This window comes from Penicillium antarcticum (assembly GCF_028974205.1).
Source record: "Penicillium antarcticum strain IBT 31339 chromosome Unknown utg000006l_segment0_segment0, whole genome shotgun sequence".
NCBI classification, from domain to species: Eukaryota; Fungi; Ascomycota; class Eurotiomycetes; order Eurotiales; family Aspergillaceae; genus Penicillium; species Penicillium antarcticum.
Window position 1 is genome coordinate 2,494,681 of NW_026695304.1, and position 24,092 is coordinate 2,518,772.

At 50.3% G+C, this 24,092-nt stretch overlaps 13 protein-coding genes across 13 annotated transcripts; 7 read left to right on the plus strand and 6 right to left on the minus strand.

Annotated features, from left to right (window-relative positions):
• Positions 1–58: 58 nt before the first annotated feature.
• Positions 59–796, minus strand: derA (putative ER-associated proteolytic system protein Der1; the record flags this gene model as incomplete). Its single annotated transcript, XM_058465081.1, has 1 exon — positions 59–796. One exon carries the CDS (start codon positions 794–796, stop codon positions 59–61), a length of 738 nt encoding a protein of 245 aa, XP_058318934.1.
• A 315-nt stretch (positions 797–1,111) lies between these two features.
• Positions 1,112–1,726, plus strand: N7508_007017 (histone H3 family protein; the record flags this gene model as incomplete). Its single annotated transcript, XM_058465082.1, has 2 exons — positions 1,112–1,250; positions 1,380–1,726. The coding sequence occupies 2 exons, from the start codon at positions 1,112–1,114 to the stop codon at positions 1,724–1,726; spliced, it is 486 nt and encodes a 161-aa protein (XP_058318935.1).
• A 679-nt stretch (positions 1,727–2,405) lies between these two features.
• N7508_007018 (uncharacterized protein) lies at positions 2,406–5,870 on the minus strand (the record flags this gene model as incomplete). Its single annotated transcript, XM_058465083.1, has 5 exons — positions 2,406–4,016; positions 4,070–4,087; positions 4,137–4,247; positions 4,299–5,552; positions 5,826–5,870. 5 exons carry the CDS (start codon positions 5,868–5,870, stop codon positions 2,406–2,408), a joined length of 3,039 nt encoding a protein of 1,012 aa, XP_058318936.1.
• Positions 5,871–6,345: 475 nt separating this feature from the next.
• On the minus strand, positions 6,346–7,518 carry N7508_007019 (uncharacterized protein; the record flags this gene model as incomplete). Its single annotated transcript, XM_058465084.1, has 1 exon — positions 6,346–7,518. One exon carries the CDS (start codon positions 7,516–7,518, stop codon positions 6,346–6,348), a length of 1,173 nt encoding a protein of 390 aa, XP_058318937.1.
• Positions 7,519–8,384: 866 nt separating this feature from the next.
• Positions 8,385–10,087, plus strand: N7508_007020 (putative hydrolase, alpha/beta fold family; the record flags this gene model as incomplete). Its single annotated transcript, XM_058465085.1, has 6 exons — positions 8,385–9,158; positions 9,206–9,366; positions 9,416–9,496; positions 9,548–9,671; positions 9,720–9,848; positions 9,902–10,087. The coding sequence occupies 6 exons, from the start codon at positions 8,385–8,387 to the stop codon at positions 10,085–10,087; spliced, it is 1,455 nt and encodes a 484-aa protein (XP_058318938.1).
• A 191-nt stretch (positions 10,088–10,278) lies between these two features.
• loc1 lies at positions 10,279–10,901 on the minus strand (the record flags this gene model as incomplete). Its single annotated transcript, XM_058465086.1, has 2 exons — positions 10,279–10,548; positions 10,602–10,901. The coding sequence occupies 2 exons, from the start codon at positions 10,899–10,901 to the stop codon at positions 10,279–10,281; spliced, it is 570 nt and encodes a 189-aa protein (XP_058318939.1).
• A 378-nt stretch (positions 10,902–11,279) lies between these two features.
• N7508_007022 (NADH dehydrogenase [ubiquinone] 1 alpha subcomplex subunit 6) lies at positions 11,280–12,104 on the plus strand (the record flags this gene model as incomplete). Its single annotated transcript, XM_058465087.1, has 4 exons — positions 11,280–11,322; positions 11,412–11,473; positions 11,642–11,788; positions 11,985–12,104. The coding sequence occupies 4 exons, from the start codon at positions 11,280–11,282 to the stop codon at positions 12,102–12,104; spliced, it is 372 nt and encodes a 123-aa protein (XP_058318940.1).
• A 449-nt stretch (positions 12,105–12,553) lies between these two features.
• N7508_007023 (DNA-directed RNA polymerase core subunit RPC19) lies at positions 12,554–13,248 on the minus strand (the record flags this gene model as incomplete). The annotated part of the gene is made up of 4 exons (XM_058465088.1): positions 12,554–12,687; positions 12,768–12,844; positions 12,926–13,017; positions 13,138–13,248. 4 exons carry the CDS (start codon positions 13,246–13,248, stop codon positions 12,554–12,556), a joined length of 414 nt encoding a protein of 137 aa, XP_058318941.1.
• A 1,279-nt stretch (positions 13,249–14,527) lies between these two features.
• Positions 14,528–15,955, plus strand: N7508_007024 (uncharacterized protein; the record flags this gene model as incomplete). Its single annotated transcript, XM_058465089.1, has 3 exons — positions 14,528–14,703; positions 14,751–14,866; positions 14,904–15,955. The coding sequence occupies 3 exons, from the start codon at positions 14,528–14,530 to the stop codon at positions 15,953–15,955; spliced, it is 1,344 nt and encodes a 447-aa protein (XP_058318942.1).
• A 761-nt stretch (positions 15,956–16,716) lies between these two features.
• rrp36 (putative pre-rRNA processing protein) lies at positions 16,717–17,828 on the minus strand (the record flags this gene model as incomplete). The annotated part of the gene is made up of 2 exons (XM_058465090.1): positions 16,717–17,640; positions 17,691–17,828. The coding sequence occupies 2 exons, from the start codon at positions 17,826–17,828 to the stop codon at positions 16,717–16,719; spliced, it is 1,062 nt and encodes a 353-aa protein (XP_058318943.1).
• A 513-nt stretch (positions 17,829–18,341) lies between these two features.
• On the plus strand, positions 18,342–20,315 carry N7508_007026 (NIF domain protein; the record flags this gene model as incomplete). Its single annotated transcript, XM_058465091.1, has 1 exon — positions 18,342–20,315. One exon carries the CDS (start codon positions 18,342–18,344, stop codon positions 20,313–20,315), a length of 1,974 nt encoding a protein of 657 aa, XP_058318944.1.
• Positions 20,316–20,784: 469 nt separating this feature from the next.
• N7508_007027 (putative translation elongation factor eEF-1 subunit gamma) lies at positions 20,785–22,330 on the plus strand (the record flags this gene model as incomplete). The annotated part of the gene is made up of 3 exons (XM_058465092.1): positions 20,785–20,814; positions 20,864–21,065; positions 21,339–22,330. 3 exons carry the CDS (start codon positions 20,785–20,787, stop codon positions 22,328–22,330), a joined length of 1,224 nt encoding a protein of 407 aa, XP_058318945.1.
• Positions 22,331–23,017: 687 nt separating this feature from the next.
• N7508_007028 (mitochondrial 37S ribosomal protein uS9m) lies at positions 23,018–23,994 on the plus strand (the record flags this gene model as incomplete). Its single annotated transcript, XM_058465093.1, has 2 exons — positions 23,018–23,849; positions 23,903–23,994. 2 exons carry the CDS (start codon positions 23,018–23,020, stop codon positions 23,992–23,994), a joined length of 924 nt encoding a protein of 307 aa, XP_058318946.1.
• Between the last annotated feature and the right edge of the window lie 98 nt (positions 23,995–24,092).

Consider the following 24,092-nt stretch of genomic DNA (forward strand, 5'->3'; position numbering starts at 1 on the left):
AGGTATGCTGGTGACATCGGGTTTGATGCTCAAATGAAGTTTATCCACAGTTGACTGCTCATCGAACTTCAGGCGCCGCAGCCGCCACAAATTCCCGATTCAGAGTTGTCGGACCACGCTCACTGGGAGGTCTAGCGTCAAAAATACGGCGCCACCACCGAGGCGGATCAAATGGCCGATGGCCCCCATGCAGAGGCGGGTAAACGTCATTGAAGAAATACCAGATATGGCCAACAACAACACCCAGTATCTCATCCTTGGGCACAGTTTTATGCACAATCAAACTGAATCCCATCAACACCCAAGGCAGGTAAGGCGCGGTGAAAACCAACAATCCCAAGAAACTGAGACGAGTGTCGGGGTTGCGACGGGCCCATACGTAAACCAAGCTGGATGACAGCGCCGATCCGAGGAATGGGATAGAAAGGAAAGGCGAGATGATGAGGAGGCAGGTCATGGCGTAGAAAATCAGCCATGCGAAGTGAGCCGGGGAGCGGCCGGAGGATTCCTCCAACAGACGGGAGTATCGCTGCAGGAAGAAGACATGGAATAGTAAGTCGAGATTGAGCGGTCCGAAGTAGAGGAACGTTGTTACGAGCCGCCAGTATTGCGACTTGACGTATACCGAGCGGAAGCTGTAGAATAGCTGGAATGGGGTCACGATGTGGCACTGTACTAGCAACGAGGTTGCCACAGTGGCTACTGTCCACCACCGGGTGACCGGGGGCATTTCATAGAACCATTGCTCGAGGGGGAATTGGCCTGGTTGCCCATTGTTCTCCCAAAGAGCAGCCATGTTGAGGGGAAAGCAAGATGCAAGAGAGAGCGGAGTTGTAGATCTCCAGGTGTCCTTCGATAAGGCCAGATATCACGTGCCATGACGCGTGAACAAACACGGGGGCTGGGACGCTAATGCCGAAATAGTTCATATTGAGATTTATCTTCCCCCCGAGGTTGTCTGCGCATCTATACTCGAAGAAGCAGTACTGGAAGACAAACACAAAGCTATCGCCTCGCCTCGCTGCCTGGCCCTCAATTGATCGCGTGTCAACCCCCAAACAAACACGCGATAGCACACGGCATTCTCCTCTACCTCCTCATGCCACCCAAGATGGCACGAAAGTCAGCACCAGGTAGCGCCCAAAAGGGTCGCAAGACAGCTGCGAAAGCTCCGGCAGATGGCTCACCAATTCAAGCGCGCAAAGCTGCAAAAGGGAAGAAGCCCGCAAATACAACAGCCGATGTCCAGCGTATGTCTATCCCAAACATACCTTACCCTCACTCCCCCTCCTCTCGACTCAATCCAATTCAAAACCCCACCTCAATTCATAAACATATGTCCCCTTCCCCTCATCCAACCCAAAACTAACATCAAACAGCAGGCGACCCAACCCCAACAGGCCGCCGCCGCCGCTACAAACCTGGCACCAAAGCCCTAAAAGAAATCCGCCAATACCAACGCGGCTACGAGCTCCTCATCGCAAAACTCCCCTTCGCCCGACTGGTCCGCGAAGTAGCCCTCGACCTCCTCCCCGCCGACGTTGGTGCCGAATTGCGCTGGCAGTCGCATGCAATCCAGGCACTGCAGGAGGCTGCCGAGGCTTTCCTTGTTCATCTGTTTGAGGATACGAATCTTTGCGCGTTGCATGCTAGGCGTGTCACTATAATGCAGAAGGATATTCAGCTTGCGAGGAGGATTCGCGGGGTTTGGGGTGGATTGGGGTGATTTGAGGGTCTGTTCATTTGATGGTGCGTCCTGTTTAAGATGGGTTTATTAATTGGGTGGGTTGTTTGTGGCTTTTTCTTTCTCTTTCTTCTTTCATTTGATTGTCTGATTGAGAAGAGGAGTCCAGGGCGTATTGAGGGCATGGAGTTAATCCGGTGGTGTTTTGTGATATTTTCGATATCTCTGCCTTTCGAGCTTTCGAGCTCTCGTCTGCGTGCAGGCTTTGCATCGCATTTGTGTTTGTTGCTGTTGGCTGGGGTATACCAAGGAGCTTTGTACATTATGGTGTCGGATGTTCCTTTCCTTTTCTATAACATGTGAAAGTGAAGCAATTCATGGTCTTCTCGAGGTGCCACCTGAGTGAATATTCAAGTGAATCTACTATCATCTTACGGTGGAAAGAAAACCTGAACAGTTCGTAATTGGGATGGAATCATGGCGCGGTGGCATGAAATGTGGTTCTTGGTTCCATTATTTGAGATATCAAGATAAATGTCAGGTTGAAGTACTCCCTGAAGCAAAAGCAAAACGCCGTCCCTGGGTAGCCATCAAATGGTATCATAACGAAGCGCTCCTATAACAATAAGCTTGAAACACAAAGGTTAAAAAAGCAAAGACAAGACAGATGTGGTTGTGAATAAAGCAAAATAACTTTAAAATGAAGACCATGAGAGAGATCCTAAGCAAAACGTCTCAGACCTGGTGGAAGACCTGCCACCAAGCGTTGGCCTTCTTCGCGAACACCTTGGGCTTCCTCGCTCTTGCCTTGTCGTTCTAGAGTCTCGGCCAGCATGTCGTCAGTGACACTCGCCCATAAGCGGTCGTTTGCGCGTTTGGCCATGGCGCGGCCGGCGCGGGCACTCTTTTCGGCTTGCTCGCCGACTACGCCGCGGAAATACTTCCAACTCATGAAGGTGAGGGTCATACAGGTGATCTGGGAGTTGCTGATAGCTGTGGCAGACTGGAGAGCTTGTTGGAGGTATTGTTTGGTCTGGATGGTTGATTCGGTTTGGAAGGTTGCGCAGACTAGATAGTAGGCGGCTTGGATGTATTTGTTTGGACTGCTCTGGCAGAAGGGCTCGATGTTGGCTAGAACGTTTGGTAAGAGGGAATGCAATGGATGGGTTGGATCGCGAATTATCAAGACGCTGTTCAGACCAGCGAGGATGCGCGTGTCACGACATGGCTCGTTTCGTGCTGTCTTGCTGGTTGATGCATTGAGCGACAGAAGCGGCGATTGGAAGATAGCCAGTGCGGTTTTGAGGTCACCGGTTGCCTGTGCGATGGTACCGGCCGCATATTCCATTAAGCATTCGATCGTATCCGGAAGTGTGGACCCAAGCTCTTGGAAGACCTGTTGCAGGTCTTTTAGGGTTTGGCTAGCGAGCTCCCAATCGGTTCGAGAGCACGCCAGAAAGACCTTTTGTAGAAGGAAGTTGCAGTAGAGAGATTGACGCCATTGCACTCTGCGGTTGGCATTGACCATGGATTCTGAAATCTCTTGAGGGGCCCTGAAGTTGCCCTGTATCATACGAAGACCTTCCTCTAGATACTTCTCTGCTTTCCGGCCATCGTATGAGTTCTTTGCACTGAGTGTGATTGAGCTAAGGAAGTAGCAAAGCGCGTAAAGGTCGTGCTGAGGGAGCCAATTAAAACTCAACCACAATGTCCCATTCTGCACTAGCAAGATGTCACCAGTATCAATTGATGAGGGTCCAGCCGACTTTCCATTGAGTGGGACGGAGAATGACCCATCGGGGCGCCAGTTAGTGTCGCCAAGTGTCTCATCCATCAAAGCCTGCATAATCTTCAATTTTTGGCCGGACTGATTGACATCATACTCAAGAAGGCTGCAGCAAATATCAACCATCTGGATCAAGGTTGTAAGTTGGGGAATATGTTGAAGCTCATCATTTAGTTGATGGCTACGCGCAACAGCCACGGCACGCTGCGCTTGCTCAATCGAGTCCGAGTTTGTTCCTTGCTGCAAGTGTGCCAGTGATTCGATGACAGCCGCCATTGCCGAGACAGCCTTGTCTCCATTCCGACTTGCCATGGCTTTAATCTTATGAAGGTGCTGTAGTGCCTGTACCGAGTCTTGGTGCGATGGAGATGATAAAGAAAGTGTTACTCGAAGGAAACGGAAAGCGTACTCCCATGCAGCATGCCGATACGCTTCCACATCCTGAATCATACCATCGACAGCTTTCAAGGATGCTTTCGGGTTAGACTTGTGGATCATTCGTGCCAAGAGATGCTGCATGCTGTACTTCAAATCAAGCATACGGTTCTATAAAAGTCAGTAACCAACGACATGTCATCTCAAGAGTTTGATTGACTGACTCGTTCGCAAAGATCGATCTATTTCGGGTAAGCTTCTGTTTCTCGAAATCAAGGGGAATAAACATACTCCTTTGCTTAATGCAGTTTCCGCCTCAATATCATTGTCCGTTTCCTCGAACAACGTACGCGCATAGCGAAGTCTCACAAGCGCTTCTTTGCGTGGTTGCAGCCGCCAGTTCTACCTTTCATTAGCTTTCGACGGCAGAATATACACCGAGGCGGTACAAACCTTCAAGACAGCCTCTAAGCAGCCCAGTCCAGTAGCGACTAGTTTGTAGTATTCCTCAACATCCGCCCCGCTAGTAGCAAGAGACGTGGTTGTTCCATGAGAATGAGCAGCGTTAAGATATTCATCGGCCAATGACAACAAGAGAACCTGATAGTCGACTGGAGGTTTCGCAGGTTTAGGAGCTGGGGACTTCAGATTCTTTTCGGCAGGATGTTGAATCGGTCGCTTCTTTTCCACGTGCTGCGGGGTCTGCTGCTTCTTCGGTGTCTGGTTCTGCATCCGTATTTTTGCTTGAACGTCGGGAGAGGGTGCTGGGACCATAACTTGCGGCTGAGAAAGTGTCACTGGCGAAGGAGCTGGCTGAGGTCGTTTCGGCGTTGCAATAGGAGATGCATGAATTTGCTGTATTTCAACCTTAGGGGAGATGTGAGGTTGCTTGGGCTCGGCTTTGATGATGGGTTGTGGCTGCAGTTGCGCCTGAGGCTGCGGTTGCGGTTGCAGTTGAGATTGTGGTTTCGGTACCTGAGCAGGTTGCTGCTGACTATGGATGTTTGTTTGTCCTTTGTTGCTTGGAGTCTGCATCCTAGAGCTAGCAGCAGGCGGAGCAACATGGACTGGTGCAGCTGGTGGGGCAAACGAGGGTTCCGGGGGTATTTGTGAAGGGCTTGCAGTTGGCATAATAGGGGACTCGGCATACTGAGGGAGTTGGGTGTATCGGGATCGCGGAGCAGTGGGCAAAGGTTGATTCACAAATAATTGCGCGGGATTCACGAACTGATGCTGCAAGTCCTCTTGCCGAACTTGTTGTTGAATCCGTGGAAGTGCGGGCGCATGCACTGGTGCAGGGGGAGGTGCAGATGCAGGGGCAGGAGCAGGAGCAGGAGCAGTAGCAGGAGCAGGCCGAGGTTGAGGTTGAGGTTGAGGTGACTGTAGCTGAGGGAGAAGTTGTGGTTGCGGTTGTGGTTGGGATTGCGGATGTTGGAGAGGTTGCTGCAATTGAAGTGGCTGCTGCGGGGGTGTTTGTGATGGATGACGCGGTTGTACCTGCTGCTGGGGTTGAGTATATGTCGATGGATATGAGTATCGCATCATCGAGGGAGGATACATCCCCGGCTTCCCATAGCCATCATAGGGCGCTGGCGGCGGACCAGCATTATACAGCATCTGCGGGGGCAGAGGCCCATGCTGATACGGCGGTGGTATATACTGCGGATACTGCCCGTGGCCAGGAGGTGGGAAGCTCATCCCGAAATGCTTTGCTCATGAAAGCGAAAAGCTAGTACTTGACGCGTGAGTGGTGTGGTCCGAAGAAACCCAGGCGGTCAGCTGATAAGGATGCGATAATGTACTTGGGACTTGGACTTGGCTTTGTTTGACTCGACACTATTTCTCTACTTCTTTCTCTTCTCTTTTCAATCGTGTTTAATCGTTTTTTCGAGCAGCACATGATCGAGTCTTTTCTTGCTTGCTTCTCATTTAAGTGAAGCATATATATATTCCAGGCATGGCCCGAAATATTTAACAAACCAACCAATTTTGAAACACAGGTGCGCAGCCACACTGGAGAACCATACATGAAAACTCGATAAGCAGACTTTGAAGTGATCTGTCACATGAACAATGACCGATAATGAAGCTAAAGATCAGGGAGCTATCACTAGAAAAAGGACCAGTGAAGAAACTTACCTAGCAGGCAAGAAATACGCAAAAAATGGACAGAAATGTTCTGTTCAAACCCTCCAAAATTTTTATTTTCTGTCCCCTTGGTGTGAAGGCAATTCATTCTCTAGACTAAGGGCAGGAAGGAGAAAAGTGAAAGACGACACCAAAAGCAAGAATACGGCTCAAATAATCAATTTGCACTGCCTAAACCATGATCATAAGGACTGTTGATTTATAAGAAACCCAAATAAACCCGCTTCGCTGAACCGATGCACACTATACAAAGACAAAATGCCAAAGCCCACCTGGGCAACATTAGCCCTAATTTGCGCCTCCAACTCCAAAAATGCTTGTACGAACCCAAACGCCTCCCATGCAACAATACCTAAAGATTGCGCAGTGATGAATAAAGTTGATTGATAGGCGAATTGCCCATGGCAGGATCAATGATCTCCTCTCCCAAACTCGGAGTGAAGGAAAGGGCTGGGTGCTCACGCACTGTCCACGGGCATAGCTCATTGCAGTTCTCCACACTGATAGATGGCTCAGCCGGGTGAATTCTCTGATTTCCCCAAATTGCATCGGGGATCGAACTTGTGCCACCGAGGTTCCGCTCGGTCCAGAATGAATATGTCGCCCTGTTCGACTTTTCGGTGTTGAAGGGCTGCTTCCGTGGGCATTTCAACGTCGTATTACATGCACTGCAGACTGAGATACGCTTGCACGATGAGCAGAATGAATCGAAGAGGCGGCAGATGGTGGTTTGGTAGACGCTTGATAGCCAGAGATCAACTGATCTATGTGCGCATCCAAATCGTGGTGTCATGAAATCTTCCTTTCCAACTTGGCCCGGTTCAGTGGTGAGCTGATATTCCGTGCGAAGGACCAGCTCATTCTTGTGATCGAGTTCTGGGAAGAGGGAAGTCTTCAGCTCTGTGGGGCCATACTGCTCGGTACATGTATGCCAACAATAACGTTCGTCGACGGCATTTCCAAACTCTGATTTCAAAGCTTGCAGTGTGATCTGTCGTACCCGAACATGGTCCACGAGATCCAGCTTATCCCGGAAAGTTAACTTCTTGCATGGGCAAAGGTCGACGATTCCTGCCAATTCGCCAACATTGCATATCCGCAGGTCTGGGTTGCGTCTCAACTCTCTCGGCGAGAAAGCGGCTCGGGGATGAAGCTTCAGACACATGGAGCAAAGCTTCCAGCGGCTGTTCTCAAGTAGGGTGAGGAATGACCATCGTGGGGTGACGAAATTGTGGCCATTACGATAATGATGGAAGAGCGGCGCAAAGTCGCGAGAAAATCGGAGGGATTTCGAGAATAGGATTTCACCGGAGATGGCGAACATGCGCTTGCAAGTCAGTGCAAGGGCTGCCTCCGGGAGAACTGTCAAATGGGATACGATCTCTAGTAGTAGTTCGGTGGGTAGCTCCATGAGATAGCAACGGCCGGAGCCATCCTCCTGCTTCTTGGAGCGTTTTGGCGACCAGGGTCTCATCTTGATTATGATTTTGACCTTCTCTGTGGCGCGGAAAAACTGATCGGACATGGTGTAGGGTAACTCTTTGATTAAGGTCATGGGGGGCGAGGCCGGCCTTTATCTGAAGTAAAAGAGTTGGGAGTGAGCATGGGTGTCACTGAGGTATTATGTCGGAATCAAGTAGCGCGCATGACAAAAGACAGAAGAAAAGAAAGATGGATCTCTTGACCTTCAAGTAGTCCTATGAATGATTTAGTTGCACGAAAACGGACCATGGGACAAGGTCACAATAAGTTATCGGCATTACATATAGGGCTTATATGAATATGGTCATTCTTTGTCCGATGATCCCTATGCACAGTGCCGGATATCTCATTATCTACTGCTTTTGTCTGGAGAAACATTTCTCAGACAGACATAGCTATTGTCGGAAAATCTGGGGATTTCTCCTTGCATTTGATGCCGGAAGTGATCAAGGGCTTCCGGATGCGGAAGCCATATTGCCGCATTAAGCATCATAGCATCATCACTTCATTTTCGCAACAGAACGCCGTGGCTTTCACCATGCAAGATGAGATGGAGAGTCAATATCTAAGCTCAGGCCTAGTCTGATATTGTCAACTGACTTGAAACAGTTCAGATGACTGATTGCCGTCAGATGTCGATGCTGACACGTGATTTTCATGTGATTGCTGAGTCACGCGATTATCACGTGGGATAAGTTTCACAAACTCCATCATCGCGATAAGAACGGCTTAGTCATATCCCAATTGGGTTATGCCGAGGTCCCTTGAAGCATTTTTGCTTTTTATGTCCCAAGCCAGTTTTTCCTTCTTGAGAGACAAGCAGAAGCGAGATTGTTCGTGGGCATATTTCAAGAACATACTTGTCATTTAAGACTTGATTCCAGCGTTTTGCATCTCGTTCAAATCCTCATGCACGGTCTCGAATCAACTCTCCTTGAATCTTTTCCCCTATCGGTTCTCTTATCAGGACTGATTGCAATGGGTTTGCTCTCATGGCTTCGTCCTAAGGGCCGCATATCATTCTACCATTCCAATGATAACCAGTTGACGTTGACGAAGGTCTCTGATACTGCAGCCAAAAAACAGACCACCTTTGTTGATGTCTGTCGGGATGCAACACCAGACACTTGCAACTTGAACCCATTCTTGTTCAATGGACATCTGCAGACATTCTGGACAGTACTGAAACATGACAACGTTCCGGTCTACTACAAACGCAAGATGTTCGAGTCGGACAGCCCTGCATTCACGGGGCAGTATGCTATCGATTTCGTGGTTGCACCGTACGACATGCCCAAGGACCCGGAATTAACTGATCAAGCGAGGAAGTATACTCAAGACTCTGGAATGCCGCCTCGCACCTCGTTCTTCACACAGGATGAGTTTGCTGATCTGCCATCTGATGATACCAAGCCTATGCTGGTGGTTCTTCACGGTCTGAGTGGCGGCTCTCACGAAGTATACTTGCGCCATATCCTGGCGCCACTTGTGAAGGACGGGGCTTGGGAGGCCTGTGTTGTCAACTCTAGAGGTTGTTCGCAGACCAAGATTAGTACTGGCGTGCTCTATAATGCTCGAGCTACATGGGATGTTCGCCAGTCTGTGAAATGGATCAGGAGAAAGTTCCCCAATCGTCCTCTTTTCGGAATTGGCTTCTCACTTGGTGCCAATATCCTCGCTAATGTATGTTCCTCGTAATGACTACCCGATCATATACTGACAACTTCTAGTACCTGGGAGAAGAGGGAGATGCCTGTCAATTGAAGGCAGCCGTGCTCTGTGCAAGCCCATGGAACTTGGACGTCAGCTCCTCATACTTGCAAAGCACCTGGATTGGCAAGGAGGTATACAGCAAGACGATGGGCGCCAGCATGAAAAAGCTCTTTGAATCGTGAGTACCATTGCATCGTTTATCCAATTCAATCTAACAATGAGTTCAGACATGTCGATGCTATCTCCAAGAACCCTCGCATTGACATTGACGCTGTAAGAAACAGTACTTACTTGCACGAATTCGACCGGTATGCCGTCTCTATCAAAATTGAAAATACAATTCTAACATAGATCAACAGAGCCCTGCAATGCCCAAGCTGGGGCTACCCTACCGAGGGGGCGTATTACCGTGATGCCGCTTCCACTGATTCCATGCTTGCAATCCGTATTCCTTTCCTCAGCATTCAAGCAGAAGATGACCCAGTAAGTCATGATCATTCACAAAGACGAATTGGTACTAACAGTGACTAGATCGCCTGCTGGGCTAGTCTCCCCTTCCATGAAATGACCCAGACACCTTATGGAGTCATGCTGACTACTTCCTGGGGTGGTCATTTGGGTTGGTTCGAGTTTGGAGGGTCAAGATGGTTTGTCAAGCCGGTACGTGATACATCAAACATGGACAGTAGCGATTTCATACTGAATTTGCTTAGGTGACAAATTTCCTGAACAAGATGGCTCGGGAAATCGACACTGAGATCCCTGGTGTTGTCCAACACCCCGGGAAGCTCCCTGGCCACATCGCCCATCACGATGATCCCAACAAAGATCCCGACATGGCACCCAAGCCCGAGTTCAACCCTATGCGACGCAAACTCGCCTTGCCTCTGGGGCAGTAGACAGTTCTCCAACAATTTGCAACAACATGCTCGACTTAGCGACGCGGCATTCATTACAGCGGGGAAAAGCGCAACTTCATGATGATGGTTCAATTCGATAGACATAGATAAACCGGTGAGAACGCCGAACCCCGACATCTAAGTACATAAACAAAGTATATAGACAATACACCATTTTGGACTTTTTGGATTTAAGCAAATGCAACGCTCTTCTTCTTTCCTTTGGCCGTTTTGGCGACACTCGTGGAGGACTCCGCCTTGTCGGCGTTCTTGCCCTTCTTCTTGTTCCGGATTGAATCCTTGACGTTCTCGAGCTTGTTCTTCTTCTCTGCAATGCGGGCCTCGGTCTCCTTTCTCTTGGCTTCGCGGATCTCTTCTAATTGCCGGGCCTTCATCATCTTTGACTCGATCTGGCCTTCCTTTTCGGCGTTTACCATGGCGAGGATGGTCATCATGCCCTCCTATGAGGATTATTAGTACTTGGTCTGGTGATTGCAATGGAGATTTGACATACCTGATCATCGACAAAAGTCTTGCCCTTCTTCTTCCCCTTGGGCTTCACAACTCCGACGGGTGTGATGGCGTTCAACTCGGGCAGATCAAGTTCTTTCTCAGTGTATACCCTCTTTTTCTTCTTCTGCATGTTTGACTGCATAGTCCGAGGCTTGGACTTCATTTCCGTTGGCGGGGGACGCTTGGGAGCATTCTTCTTGTTGACACGCGAGGCAGATCCCAGAGGCTTGGAGCCCTTTGCGCCCTTTGCGCCTCCAGAGGATGCGCCCTTGTGAGCGGGCTTGGAAATACTAGGCGCCATTTGGTATTGGTTGCGAAAACAGACGATTAATTCGGACGAAGTGGACTGAGGTGGGAGAGAACGTAGAGATTGACGACGTAGCAAGAAAAGAGTTGCAAAGACGACAGCAACTCAAGAGCGAGACAACTAATCTCGGAAAACGACAGAAATAAAAAAAAAGTGACTGAGAAAAATGAGAGCAAAGAAGCGTCGCGCCGATGGTCCAATCCCCAAATTCGCAAAAGAAATTTTTTGAAAAGGCAGGCGGTGAGGCCGACCACTTCCACCACCTCAGATCGAAACCTCCACCGTTGAGCTTGCCCGGTTCCCTCGCTCAATTTCTTCCCCCGTCTCTGTTCTCAGGGTTTGTTTACACGGCTTACCCTCCTCTCCGCCAATATGACTATCAACCCTACCTTCCTGGCGCAGCGCACGCGCTCCTGTACGTCCCTCCCCGATCTATTCCGCCGTCTACCCGGGATCGTCAATGGCATCTTTGCTGTCGAGATAGGTGCTAATGTTGTTTGTTAGCCGTCAACTGGGGCGATGCGAAATACCGAGTCCTCAAGTCTTACCGCGAATGGCTCCGTGCGGTTAGTCTGCCCCGATCCTATATAGCACTCCACACCACTCCCTTGTTGCGCCTCATACACATTGAGTGTTACATGTCACTCGAGGAACCAGCCTCATCTATTCGCCTTCTTGGCCTCGAATGTGATGGTTGATATCTGGAGCTTGCGAGCTAACGGTATATCCAATAGTCCCCCGAGATCCAGACCATGTACTCTCTCGGCATGCCCGTATCCGCTATCCGCACCAAGATCCGCCAGGAGTTCGAGAAGCACCGTTACGTCAGTCAAATTTCCGTCGTTGACGTCTTGCTCTACAAGAGCCACGCCGAGTTCCAGGTTAGTTTACCATTCTGCCATGCGTGGGGTATATGACACGACTTCGGGGATATCTATATCAAAGCAAGAACGAAATCAATAAGCGCTGGTCACCACTCCTTCGCCATTGATTTCTTATTTGATTATCTACCGTCGCAGTAATCCTGCATGCCATTGCCATTGCCATTGCCAGCTTACATACTAACACCTCAACTAGGAAACCCTTAACTACTGGAAGCAGCTTTCCCACGTTATGAAGTACTTCCGCCCAGAAGAGGACCCCGGCGCGCGGCTACCCCGCAACTTTGTCTCGGGTTTCCTTGAGGGCCGCAATTAGACCCTCTTTCTGTTTTTCTCGATATTTCCTATCCCATTTACCTCGTTTCTGGTCCACGTGTGGCAGGGACTGCCGCCGATAGACATGATGTGTACATATTGTCTGAATAAGTCATTCTATTTCCTATATTGTTATGACTATATAGCTTTATACCTAGGTAGGTAAGTGTCAGTGCTAGACTCAGTACCTTACCAAAGTAAGTAGTGAACCAGAGCACGCAGTATACACACCACACGAAATATAAGAACAAGAACAAGAATAAACGTTTTATCTTCAATATACTCAACTTCAAACTCAAGCTATATAACAAATATAAGCGAACATCTCATGGTCTCATGCCTGAGATCAAATATTGTACTTTTCCCTCTAACCAAAAACGCCATAGATAATACAAATATGCAAACACGGATATCCAAAGACATCCATGAATATGACTCTAGGTTCCACACTCATGCCTCCATGCGGTTTCCACTCTCCTCATTGAACTGATCCCGAGCAGCTGTGAACTTCTCCGTTACAACATCACACAGATCCATCAGGTCGTTGAATCCCTTCTCCAGGGCTTCGAGGGCAGTAGTGGAGTCTGCATCCAATAGAGTCAGTACCAGATTCCTTTTCTATTTTATATCTAGGTGATATAATGATATAAAGGGAATAACATACCGGTAGTCTGGATACGAACATTCATCTTCGGGTCTGAGGGGTGGGGGATGGTATATCCGCAGAACTCAACAGCGGGGCTAGACAGCATCACTGTTAGCAAGGGTATTCCCTCTTCGCATGCGAAGTATATTCTTCTTTGCGGATGGAATGGCACTCACTTCTTCATGATGGCGTAGCGGAGCGCATTACCCATTGTGTGGCCCTCGCCTTCAAATTGGAAGGATGCGGCGGTTTCGGTGGCGCCGGGGAGCTGGACGTAGGGAGAGTAAGTTAGTCGGTATTCACATATTGTAGAATGCGTGTTTCCAGGCATGCGGATCTACCTGTTCCCCGCTCGTTGAATAGGTATGGATGGGCAGGATGTACGTACCACGACAATCTGCTTCTCGTCCAGGGTGACTTCTTGGGGAACCTGTTCGACGGTTTGTTCGGCGTCCACCATGGACTGGTCTTGATCTTGGGAGTGGACGGAGCCGGGCATTTTGGGTGGGTTGGTTGTTGGGTATGGGATTGGGGAGTGGGCTGTAGTTGGTTGACTGTGTTGAAAAATTTGCCGCGCACAGCCTTGTCGTTATTATTGAAACTTGAATTGGTCGTTTGGTTTTATGTGAGGGACCAATTTGCGCAAAGCTGGATCTTCGAGTTAAAGAGGTATTGCGCAGAAAAAAAGGTGGGTTATCGATAGTCGGTCTCACCGCCTGCTGCTTTTGTCATCTATAGGCTCTTGCATGTATGTCTAGCTACACAGCTACAGTAGAGATTGATGCTATTTGTTCTGTATCATGAAGTATACTACTCTCTTGTTGTTTTCATGCTTGACTTTTTTTTTTTTCTTTTCTTCTCTTTTTTTTTCAGTGGTGTTGATTGATAACCTCCAACATGGTCCGTACCTACGCATCTGACAAGGACAAGATACCATATCTTTGTAGCTGGGACTCGGACAGCACAGGGTGAAGTCATTTTCCAAATTTTTGTGACCCTATAGGTAGAAGTTTATTATCAAATGGCAAGTTTTCAGGGTTGAAACACCTCCAATCCACATAGTTAGGGTTTCGCGTAACTCAATCCTTCGAGTCTGCATCAGATTTTACAGGTAACATGACAGACAGCGGATGCGCTTACAATGAAAGGAAGCGCTAAAGTAGGAGGGGTCGGGTGACCGGAGTGTATGCAATATAGTGTACTTAGTACAATGCTTGGGCTAAGATGTTCAAGAATTTCAAGACTAGATTCAGCAATTCAGGCTATCAATAATTTGTCAGACACGAACCTCGAACTCCAATGAAACAAGTGTGGGCCCCTTTGATTCAAGTGGCAGACCAACTGAGTCGGCAGATTAGCTCCGTGCACTAGTGAACAAACCGAGACCGTGCCATCTTTTTCTTTTTCGGGCCTGTATAAGCGCCCGCGGCTTGTTGGTGTGATCGGAAATGTACAGAGTACAGAGTACTCTACTGTACGCTATAGACCCAGGACAGAGTAGAGTAGCCAGACTGTACAGAGTAGAGACAAAGAAACAAAGAAAAAGGGCTCCAAACACCACTTGTCTCAGGAAAGTAATACGTGATCCACTCAAGTATCAGGTACTTTGGGGGGAGACGCCACAGCGAACTGATCCCCCTCTTTGGGTCTCTGGAACATCTGTACCTGGTACTTTTCCCCCTGGATCTCTCTCTCTTTCTCTCTCTCTCTCTCTTTCTCTTCCTCGATCCCACGTTCAATGCTCTCCTTGCGTGTGACGGGGATCTGAATATTTTATCATGTCGACCGCAGTGGCTTCCGTGGCTCTGTCCTCACCGCATCCACATCGCAACCCCAGCCCGCGAAACTTGCCGGCTAGTGCTCCCTCAAATTCATCTCCCCGGATGTCCACAAGCCCCCGAGATGCTTCAGCCGCAAAGGGCTCTCCGACCGAGAAGAAAGGTCCCGCGTCTCCGTAAGACTAGCTGATGCCGATTGAGACCAAGTACTGACTTTGTCCAGATCCCAAGGAGGCCCGAGAATCACAGTGAAAAAGGAACCCGGATCACCGCCGCGCATGCAGAGTCGCCCTCGTCCTCGGAAATTGGATCTCTCGACCAGCCTCCCATCCTCCAGCGGTTTGACTGTGCGCCCCCCGGGAGGGCTCGATGACAGCTCGCGATGGTGTGACGATGCAAGATGTCGGCCTGGCGTGCCTATCGCCGGGATTCCAGACCCACGATCCCATCATGCGGGAGCAGCTGCAGCGCAGCCTTTCCGTGCGGGATCAGCAGCGATCGATAATTGAGCAGCGCATGCAGAGATCGGCCAAGGATGATGGTCCGGACGGCGTCAAGCCATCGGAATCGGGGCTCATGGGCATGCCCAAAGGAACCTCCAAGCGACGACCTCCGCCAGGCTTGTCTATCGTCCCTCCGTCCGCCTCCCAGTTCGCAAACGAGCGAGTGATCCAATCCGCGCCGCTACACCAGACTTTTACTGGTCGCTACCAGCCGCAGCCACTGACTCGCCATGTGGTCAACCAGAGCCCGACTCTGGGCGCAACCTCGCACATGCATCAATTGCCAGCCACACAGACCAACAACCGTCTTCCTCCCCTCTCCGATGTCTTCGGATCGGATGCCTTGGGCCGCGACCGGGATTCAGGCCCCGCCAACATCCATCTGAACGCATCCAGTACAAACTCCTCGCAATCCAACACTCTGGCGCCAATGCCTTCTCCCGGCCTTCCTCCCAGCGTATCCCACACCCCCAACCGACCCCGAGAGTACCGCTCCGCTGAGGAGGCCGTGCAGGAGATGTCTGGCGGACGGGAGGAACTGCTGCCACGCATCGTGCACTATGGTGGCCACCAGCCTCCCACCCCACCATCGCCCCAGATCCTCCACGCAGGTCCCAAGACTGCCCCAATGGCTCCGGAGCCTCCACCAGCCCCGGGTGCGCCCCCAGCACACGGCATGTACCTGCCCACAGATGTCGCCGGACGCCGACGCCCTCGAAGCGAGTACGAGCGGGATAATGGAAGCCCACCGCTAGGCAATGGCCCAGACTCCCAATACCGGCCCAACCCAGCTTCCACGGCCGGCCTCCAGACATCATTTCCTGGACCTTTCGGCGCAGGCAGAGACTCGCCCGAGACACAGCGGAGAAAGAAGGATGAATTCCTGGGTCTCTGCGCCCGCGCCTGGGATCTTTTCCATTCGTGATACCATCTATCTTGCTTTGTCGTCTAGCGATATCTTGTCAGAGGTCTGCAGTCTCAAGCAATGATGGAACTTGCTTGGGCTTGTTCATCTGTGATCGACCCACATACACCTGATGGAGTGGCATTGGCTGCATTGTCAATATCATCGCCGCCCAGTTCTTTAATCCTCATGATCTTACAAGTCCATTCATTGGTCTGGCAAGTCCAATACCAATTGTTATCCTGGGCACGCGTGCATACACTCTACATCCCCGTCTCATCCTGGATGATCGAGCCGAGGGTCCTTATCATATTTCAGAAATGATGCTTGCATTTCTTTCATGTTATCTATGCCACGACAGTATTCGCAGGGTCAGGGTCCGCTCCATGTCCCCTGTAAAATCTTGCTCTTGCTCTCTTTGCTTCTTTACTTTTGTTGCTTTTTGTTGGCATTTTCTACTTGCTCTGGGCGTCGGGGGTTCCGTGATTCGCAATATACCTTTTGAATTTGCTTTTGGGGATAAAGCATTTTGGTAATGAGTCCTTTTCTCATAATTCACATACATCTGTCTGTTTTGGTTGTCTTTTTTTTTCTCTTCTTCTTTATTCTTCTTTCTTCTTTGCAGACAATACCATAATCAGTCTTGGATTCGGTAATTTTAATGCACTTGTTTCCTTGACGTTGGAATATTTGCTGTATACAGTAAGGGTAGATGAAGACTCCGTATGATATGCACAATTCCAACCTTCAAATCTACATACAGACATGACAAACCCCAAGACCTATTCCAACCTCCTCCTCTTCCCCCCATTAGGCATACCATCCTCTTCCCCAAACCCTCGCCGCTCCCAAGGCATCTCCTTTCTCTCCTTAGAAGCCATCTTCCTCCTCCGTCGCTCAAGCGCCTTGCCACGCTCCCGACTCCCCATCTCCCCAAACTTCTTCTCAAGAACCTGCTTCTTAAGCTCAGAATTCTTAAGATAATAAGGCGTGGCCTTCTTCCCCTCCCGAATCATTTGCTTCTCACGCTTTTTATGCTCAGCCTGAACATCAGTCTCGCGCTTCTTATTCGCAGCAGCGCGCATCCGATCTTGCGCAGACCGGATCTGACGCTTGAGTGCCTCCTTCTGCTCTTCGTTCTTTGTTTTCGAAAGTTGGGTTTTCAACTCTTTTAATTCGGACGCTCGGTACTCATCTAGGAATGCGTAGGCTTTGCCTCCGGATGGATGCTTGCCTGCGCCGCTGTGGCCCATTACTGCTGCGTCGAAGCGGGGATCGCGGGCTTTCGGGGCGTTGCCTGGTTCGATGACTGTAAGGCGTCGGGTTACGGCGCGTTTGGAGGATTGTTCCATTGGTGCGTGTTTGGAGGCTCGTTTCTTTTCTTTGGCTTCGCGCTCTTTTTCTTTTCTGGTTTGGGCTGACGCTTTCAGTTCCCGTGCTTCGCGGAGTTTGGCGCGGATGTCATCCAGAGTGTTTGTTGCGTTTTCGGTGGGTTCTTGGTTCGAGGATTGGCGGTCTTTGCGCTTATTTTTGCTCATTGAGGCTTGAGCTTTGGCTAATGCGCCGAAGGATATGTTTGCTAGGCTGGATTTGAAGTCTTCGCCGTTGTCGGAGTCGGAGGCTTCGTCTGAAACTGGTTCTTCATTGTCGGACTCGGAGTCTGAATCTGGGGTGTTCTTGCCTTCGTCTTCGGACTCGTCTGATCCCTATTTACTTTGTGAGCAGGGGGATCGTAGATGTGTACTATATATCATACCTCTGACTGGATGTCGTCCGAGTCGGGTCCAATGCCTTGCTGTGAAACATCGTCGTCGGAGTCCGAGGCTTCTGAATAATCTTCCTCCTCGTCAGGGCGAGCACGCACTCGGCGATTGAGCATATCTGAAACAGCCATTTTGCTGGTTGATTGTGAACTCGGGAGAAGAACGATCGGCCAAAAAAGAAAAATATTGCCGACCAGGGCGGTGAGTGCGATAAGGCTGATTAGATATTTTTTGCGATTCCCGATGCGCCAGACAGACAACATTCATTTGCATTGCGTTTTGACCCTATGTCCCTGCATTTGTTGCGGTCTAGAGACCTGTCGCATTACACCACTACACAATTTTTGTTGTGCTACCCTCAGTCTTCACACTACGCCGCCAATCAGGTACACAGATCAGACGCCCAACCGTTGTACACTTTCTCTGACTGCGAATAGTTCTCCTCGAAACTGTCCCTCGCTTGCAAACCTCGCGCAAATTTCTCTACCGTTCTTTTGTCACGCTCAAAAGCATTCAAGCTGTCTCGCGCAAACAAAAAACCGAAGCGTGCGTCTGACGCCGCGGTCTCTAATTACTTATCCAACACCCCACGCTATGCGATTTCGGCATACAATGCAGTAAACATGAGATCTGGATCATCACCAATGGGTCAGGGTGGCCCGCCAGGAGTGTCGTACAATAACTGGGACCCTTCATCAAATGTGTATCCCAGTGTTGAGCATGCGGATTACTCTGTGCAAACCAATCCCCCGCTACACTACGCTCCGTCTCCAGCCACAGGTCCAGCAGGTGGTCGACACCAAAATGCACAGAATAGTCAACCTCGTGTTTCTCAATCTCGAGGAAATCGCCGCAGTATGCCGCAAAGCCAACTCCCATTGTCCAGACCAGACAACCCCGTCAACCCGTTCAACGGTTTACCACAGAACACGATGGACATCAACAATTTCTTTACCATGGCACAAAGCATGCCGTGGATGAACCAAGGTCTCGACGGCGCGGCACCTCCCTTCATCCCTCCTATGAATCCAACGCTTTCTTACCAGAATGTTCGGCCGATGAGTACCATGGCTGGACTGCCACAACAACCCATCATACAAGTACAAGACCATCGAAGAACAAGATCACCAACCAGAGAAAAAACACCACCGGTCCAAGTTCCATCTCCGACACAGGCATACATGCAGCAATCATCACAGGAGCCACAGCAGTCTCCTTCCAAGCGTCCACTACTTATCATCCTCGATCTCAATGGTACTCTCATCTTCCGGAAAAAGCGCATTTTCCCGCCTAAGTTTGCTAGCCGTGCTGGCCTTGACCAGTTCCTCGCTTCGCTGATCAAGAATTACTCCGTGATGGTCTGGACGAGTTCTCAGCCGCCGACTATGAAAGCAGTCTGCGAGAAGATCTTCCCAGGCGCGATGCACGACAAGGTCGTTGCAATGTGGGGCCGTGATAAATTCGGCCTCACCCAGCGCCAGTACAACAACAAGCTCCAGGTCTACAAGCAGCTCCACAAAGTATGGGACACCCCCAGTATCCAGAGTGCATTCCCAGGAAACGAAGCTCTACGCGAGGCTCCAGCCGCTCCAGTCACTACTAATCGAAGAGCAATGGTGCAAAGGGCAACGGAGAAGCTAAAGGCAAAGACCGAGACGAAGAACCTCCAACCCGGTCACAGATGGGACCAGACAAACACCGTCTTGATCGATGACAGCAAGATCAAAGCCCTCAGCGAGCCGTTCAACATTCTTGAAATCCCAGAGTTCACCAACGACCAGAACATCGACGAATCAACTCTTTTTGCGAAGATACTGCACCGTCTCGATATCCTCTCCCACCATGACGACGTGAGCAAGGTTCTCCGCGTATGGAACGAGCGCGTCGAGAAAGGAGAAGGCAATATCCTCGATCTGGACCTTGGTCCTATGGACGACCTCGACCTAGAAGATGGCGGAATGGTTCTTCCTACTGAAGTTAGCGTCCCTGTCACTGCCAATATCACTGCTTCTCGTGAGAAAAAGCAACCCAAAGCCCAGCAGCCGATACTCACAGAGGAGGAAAAACAAGAGCAGAAGGCTGCTACTCGGAGAGCAAAGAAACAACGTCAGAAGGCTCGCAAAGCTGAAATTCAGTCGAAGAAGGATCAGAAGGCTGCTGCTGAGGTTGCTGCAGAAGTCGCTGATCTGGATATTGATCAAAGCGTTGATTGCACCGCTCCTGTTGCTGCTACTGCTCCTGCTACTACTGGCTCGAACAAGAAGGAACGCCTTCCTCGTCAGCACAAATACAGTCTCCGACTACAGGGCAAGGAACATGCCATATCCCATGAATTACCGGAAGTTCTCGATGGTGCTACGGACTCTATAGTCCCAGAGACATCTTCTACCTCTGCTTCTACTGCCACTGTTGCCGCTGATGTTGCTTCAAGTGTCACTGAAGGCGACGAATCAAGACCACACATTGAGACTAGTGGTGGAGTGACCGGTGTGGATGCAGATGCTGCGCAGGATTCTGAACCAGAGTATCAGCCTAGATCGCCGTCACCGGCTACTTCGATTGCGTCGCAGAATTCTTTGCTTGATCGGCTTGAGGAGGGGCTTGGTATGAAGCGTTGAGTATTGATTTTTTTTGGGGGTTTGATTATTCTGACGAAAGGGAAGAATAGCTACGGTGCTAGGCTATTCTATTCGTGTCTTTGCTTTGTCTGGGGGTACATATTTGAATAGTATTCGCATAGCCATAATATACCATTATTGTCTATATTTCCTATATTTTCGACGTATTGGGGCTTGATGCATATCGTAACCCTATGGACATTTAAGCGGGATACTATGATACTGCAGTTCACTCGCTAGCTCAGATGTACAATTAGTGCAACACAAGCTAAGGTAAATTGAATATAATTTCGCTTCCTTCTATATAGTTCTGTTGCTATGCAAAAAGAGGTGTTGACAGCCCCACACCACGTGACCCGGTAGATCATTCCTCCGAGCGCCGAAGCGGCCGCCATCCGCACAAAATTCTCGCCAGCCCCTCTTCCTCTTCCTTTCTTTTCTTTCTCTCCATCCACCCCTTACATTCATAATGGCATTCGGAAAGCTCTACGGTCTGCCCGTACGTTTCCTGTTCTCTGGTTGCTTAGCTCCTTTCTGACACTGTCTAGGACAACGGTCGCACCCTGGCCATCTTGGTCGCTGCTAAGCACAACGAGCTCGACCTCGAGCTCGTCAAGACCGAGGCCAACTCTGCCGCCACCTTCAACAGTGGTGCTGAGTACCGCAAGATCTCTCCCGTTGGCAAGATCCCTGCCTTCGAGGGTGCCAACGGCTTCACTCTCTCTGAGGCCATTGCCATTGCCGTCTATGGTAAGCGAAGACTTTTTCCATGCACAAGAATCTCCAAGCCCAAGCCTTCATCTTTTATGATGAGTTCATATTATAGTTATCCCTGTCAGAACAATACTGTTGAGGAACACGCACTCTGAAAAAAATTGGCTACCCCGCTTTGGGAGAAGAAAAATTGGATACCCCTTTTTTTTCTCTCTTTCTTTGATCACATTGTGCCATTGGCACCCCTGATTGCTCCATTATGGATCCACTCGGGTTGAAAACAACTTGACTAACATGTCCTGTTCATAGTCACCTCCCAGAACGAGAAGACCACCCTTCTCGGCAAGACCAAGCAGGATTATGCTTCCATCCTCAAGTGGCTCTCCTTTGCGAACGCTGAGGTTCTGCCCAAGCTCGGCGCTTGGTACCGCCCCCTGATGGGTCTCGACGGCTACAACAAGAAGGCCGTTGACGAGGCTGCCAAGAACGCTCTCAAGGCCATCTCCGTCCTTGAGTCCCACCTCACCGCCAACACCTACCTTGTTGGTGAGCGTATCACTCTGGCTGATATCTTTGCCGCTTCTCTCCTCACCCGCGCCTTCGCCACTGTCCTTGACAAGACCTTCCGCCAGGAGAACCCCGCTGTTACCCGCTGGTACAACACCCTCGTCAACCAGGAGTCCTTCAAGGCCGTTTTCCCCGAGCCCAAGTTCGCTGAGGAGTGCATCAAGTACACTCCCCCCAAGAAGGAGGAGAAGCCCAAGGCTGCTGCCCCCGCCGCTGAGGAGAAGCCCGCCGCTGAGGCTCCCAAGCCCAAGCACCCCCTTGAGGCTCTCGGCAAGCCCACCCTCATCCTCGATGAGTGGAAGCGCGAGTTCTCCAACAACGACCCCCGCACTGAGGCCATGCCCTGGTTCTGGAAGAACTTCAAGGCCGATGAGTACTCCCTCTGGAAGGTCGACTACAAGTACAACAACGAGCTCAAGCTCACCTTCATGGCCAACAACCTGATCGGTGGCTTCCACGCCCGTCTTGAGGCTTCCCGCAAGTACCTCTTCGGTGCCCAGTCCGTCTACGGTGTCAACTACGACTGTGTCGTCAACGGTGCCTTCATGGTCCGTGGCCAGGAGTGGGAGCCCGCTTTCCAGGTCGGCCCCGACTGGGAGGGTTACACCTACACCAAGCTCGACGCCTCCAACGAGGCTGACCGCAAGGTCATCGAGGACATGTGGGCCCAGGATGTCCCCATCACCGTCGAGGGCAAGACCCTCGAGTGGACCGATGGCCACGTCTTCAAATAAGCGTGTGGCTCCTCTCATTAAAATTTCCTCCCCAAATACCCCGAATGAGGGATGCGAGGCCAATCCCGACGCATCCTGTCTATTCTCTTCTTTCCTCTGCCTGAAATCTTTTGGGATTCTAAAATACCTCCCCTTGACTTATGGTCTTACGTGTTGATGTTAACTCACGTTCACGGTTATGAATACGTTGCGATGCGGAATGATCCGACCAAGTGCTGGGTAACAGATACTTGGTCGATGCTAGTTTAGCTCTAGCAATGAAGAACAGAGAAACTCTTTCTTGCAAATTCTTACTCTTTCGTAATCACACTTTCGTAAAGTAATTTGATCAAGTAGAAGTTGATGTACAGAGTAGACTGCCTTAATTGTGTCCCTTGATGCCTTATGTTGAGGTTGAGAACTTGTCTTGTCTAGTGTGATATTATGAGTTGCTCGATTTCCTGGAGTTTCGTCCTTCATCTGCTTGAATTCGAATATTGGAACTATTCACTCAATTCCTTACTCCTTTAGTAGTAATATTATTGATTGAAATCAGTAAATAATATAGCCTTCACTCGGTGTTGGTAGTTCGGCGCTCGGAGTAACTGATATTTCCAGGTCACATGACCAGCAAAAAACATGACACTCCGGAGTCCATCTATATCCCGAACACGGAACCCCAGACCAATTGCCACGAAACCACCCATAATGGCGTGGACCAAACCGAACGTCGCGCAAGCGATGCAATCACTCCGCCTAACAGCCCTCCCAAAACCAACCTCCCGCCTCTCCACCCTCCAAACCCACGCCCGCAACAGCCGCAGCTACGCAACAGAAGCCGAAGCAACCAAGACACCGGCACCGGCAGCCCAAGAAATCAACTTCGGAACCTTCTCCTCAAAGCCCGCCCGAATCATCCCCGCCTCCCCAGCCTACTTCTCCGGCAGCCCCCGATTCATCGACCACGTCCTGAAGCTGGAATCCCTGCAAGCGAAATACGCCTCCCTGCCCACAGTAGTAGCAGGCGAAGCACCCCGCATGGCATGGTTCAAGCTGGCCCAGTTCCGCGACTACGTGGGCGAGCCAGTCCCGATGAAGAAATACAAATCCCTCGTCAAGATCCTGCAGCGTCTCAACCGCATCCAGCCAGACGTTGTCCCGGCCGAAGTCCGCGAAACGCTCGGTTCTTTCCTCCGTCCTGGAAATCCGTATGCGGTGCAGAACGAGCCGGCTACGCTTGATGAGAATGGGCGTGCGCGTGGTAAGGGGAAGAGGAAGGAGTCTTCGGCTGTTGTGCAGCTTGTTGAGGGTGAGGGTGAAGTGCTGATTAATGGGAAGAGTCTTGTTGAGGCGTTTAAGCGTGTTCATGATCGTGAGAGTGCGCTTTGGGCGCTGAGGTGTACGCAGCGTATGGATAAGTATAATGTTTGGGCTACTGTTCGCGGTGGCGGTGTTACTGGTCAGGCTGAGGCTGTGACGTTGGCTACTGCGAGGGCTTTGATGGTTCATGAGCCTGGTTTGAAGGGTGTTCTTAGGAAAGGTATGTTTTCTCTATTTTCCCTTGGCATGTCTGTTGCTAACTTTTCGTTTCAGCTGGTGCTATTACTGTCGATGCTCGTCGTGTCGAGAGGAAGAAGCCTGGTCATGTCAAGGCCCGCAAGATGCCTACCTGGGTCAAGCGTTAAGGGATGGATATTGCGCTTTTCCGCTTCCCTATTGTACACCGAGCGTATTGGCATCTTTGGATTCTTTCCCTTCTTGTTTCTACACTGTATTATTCCAC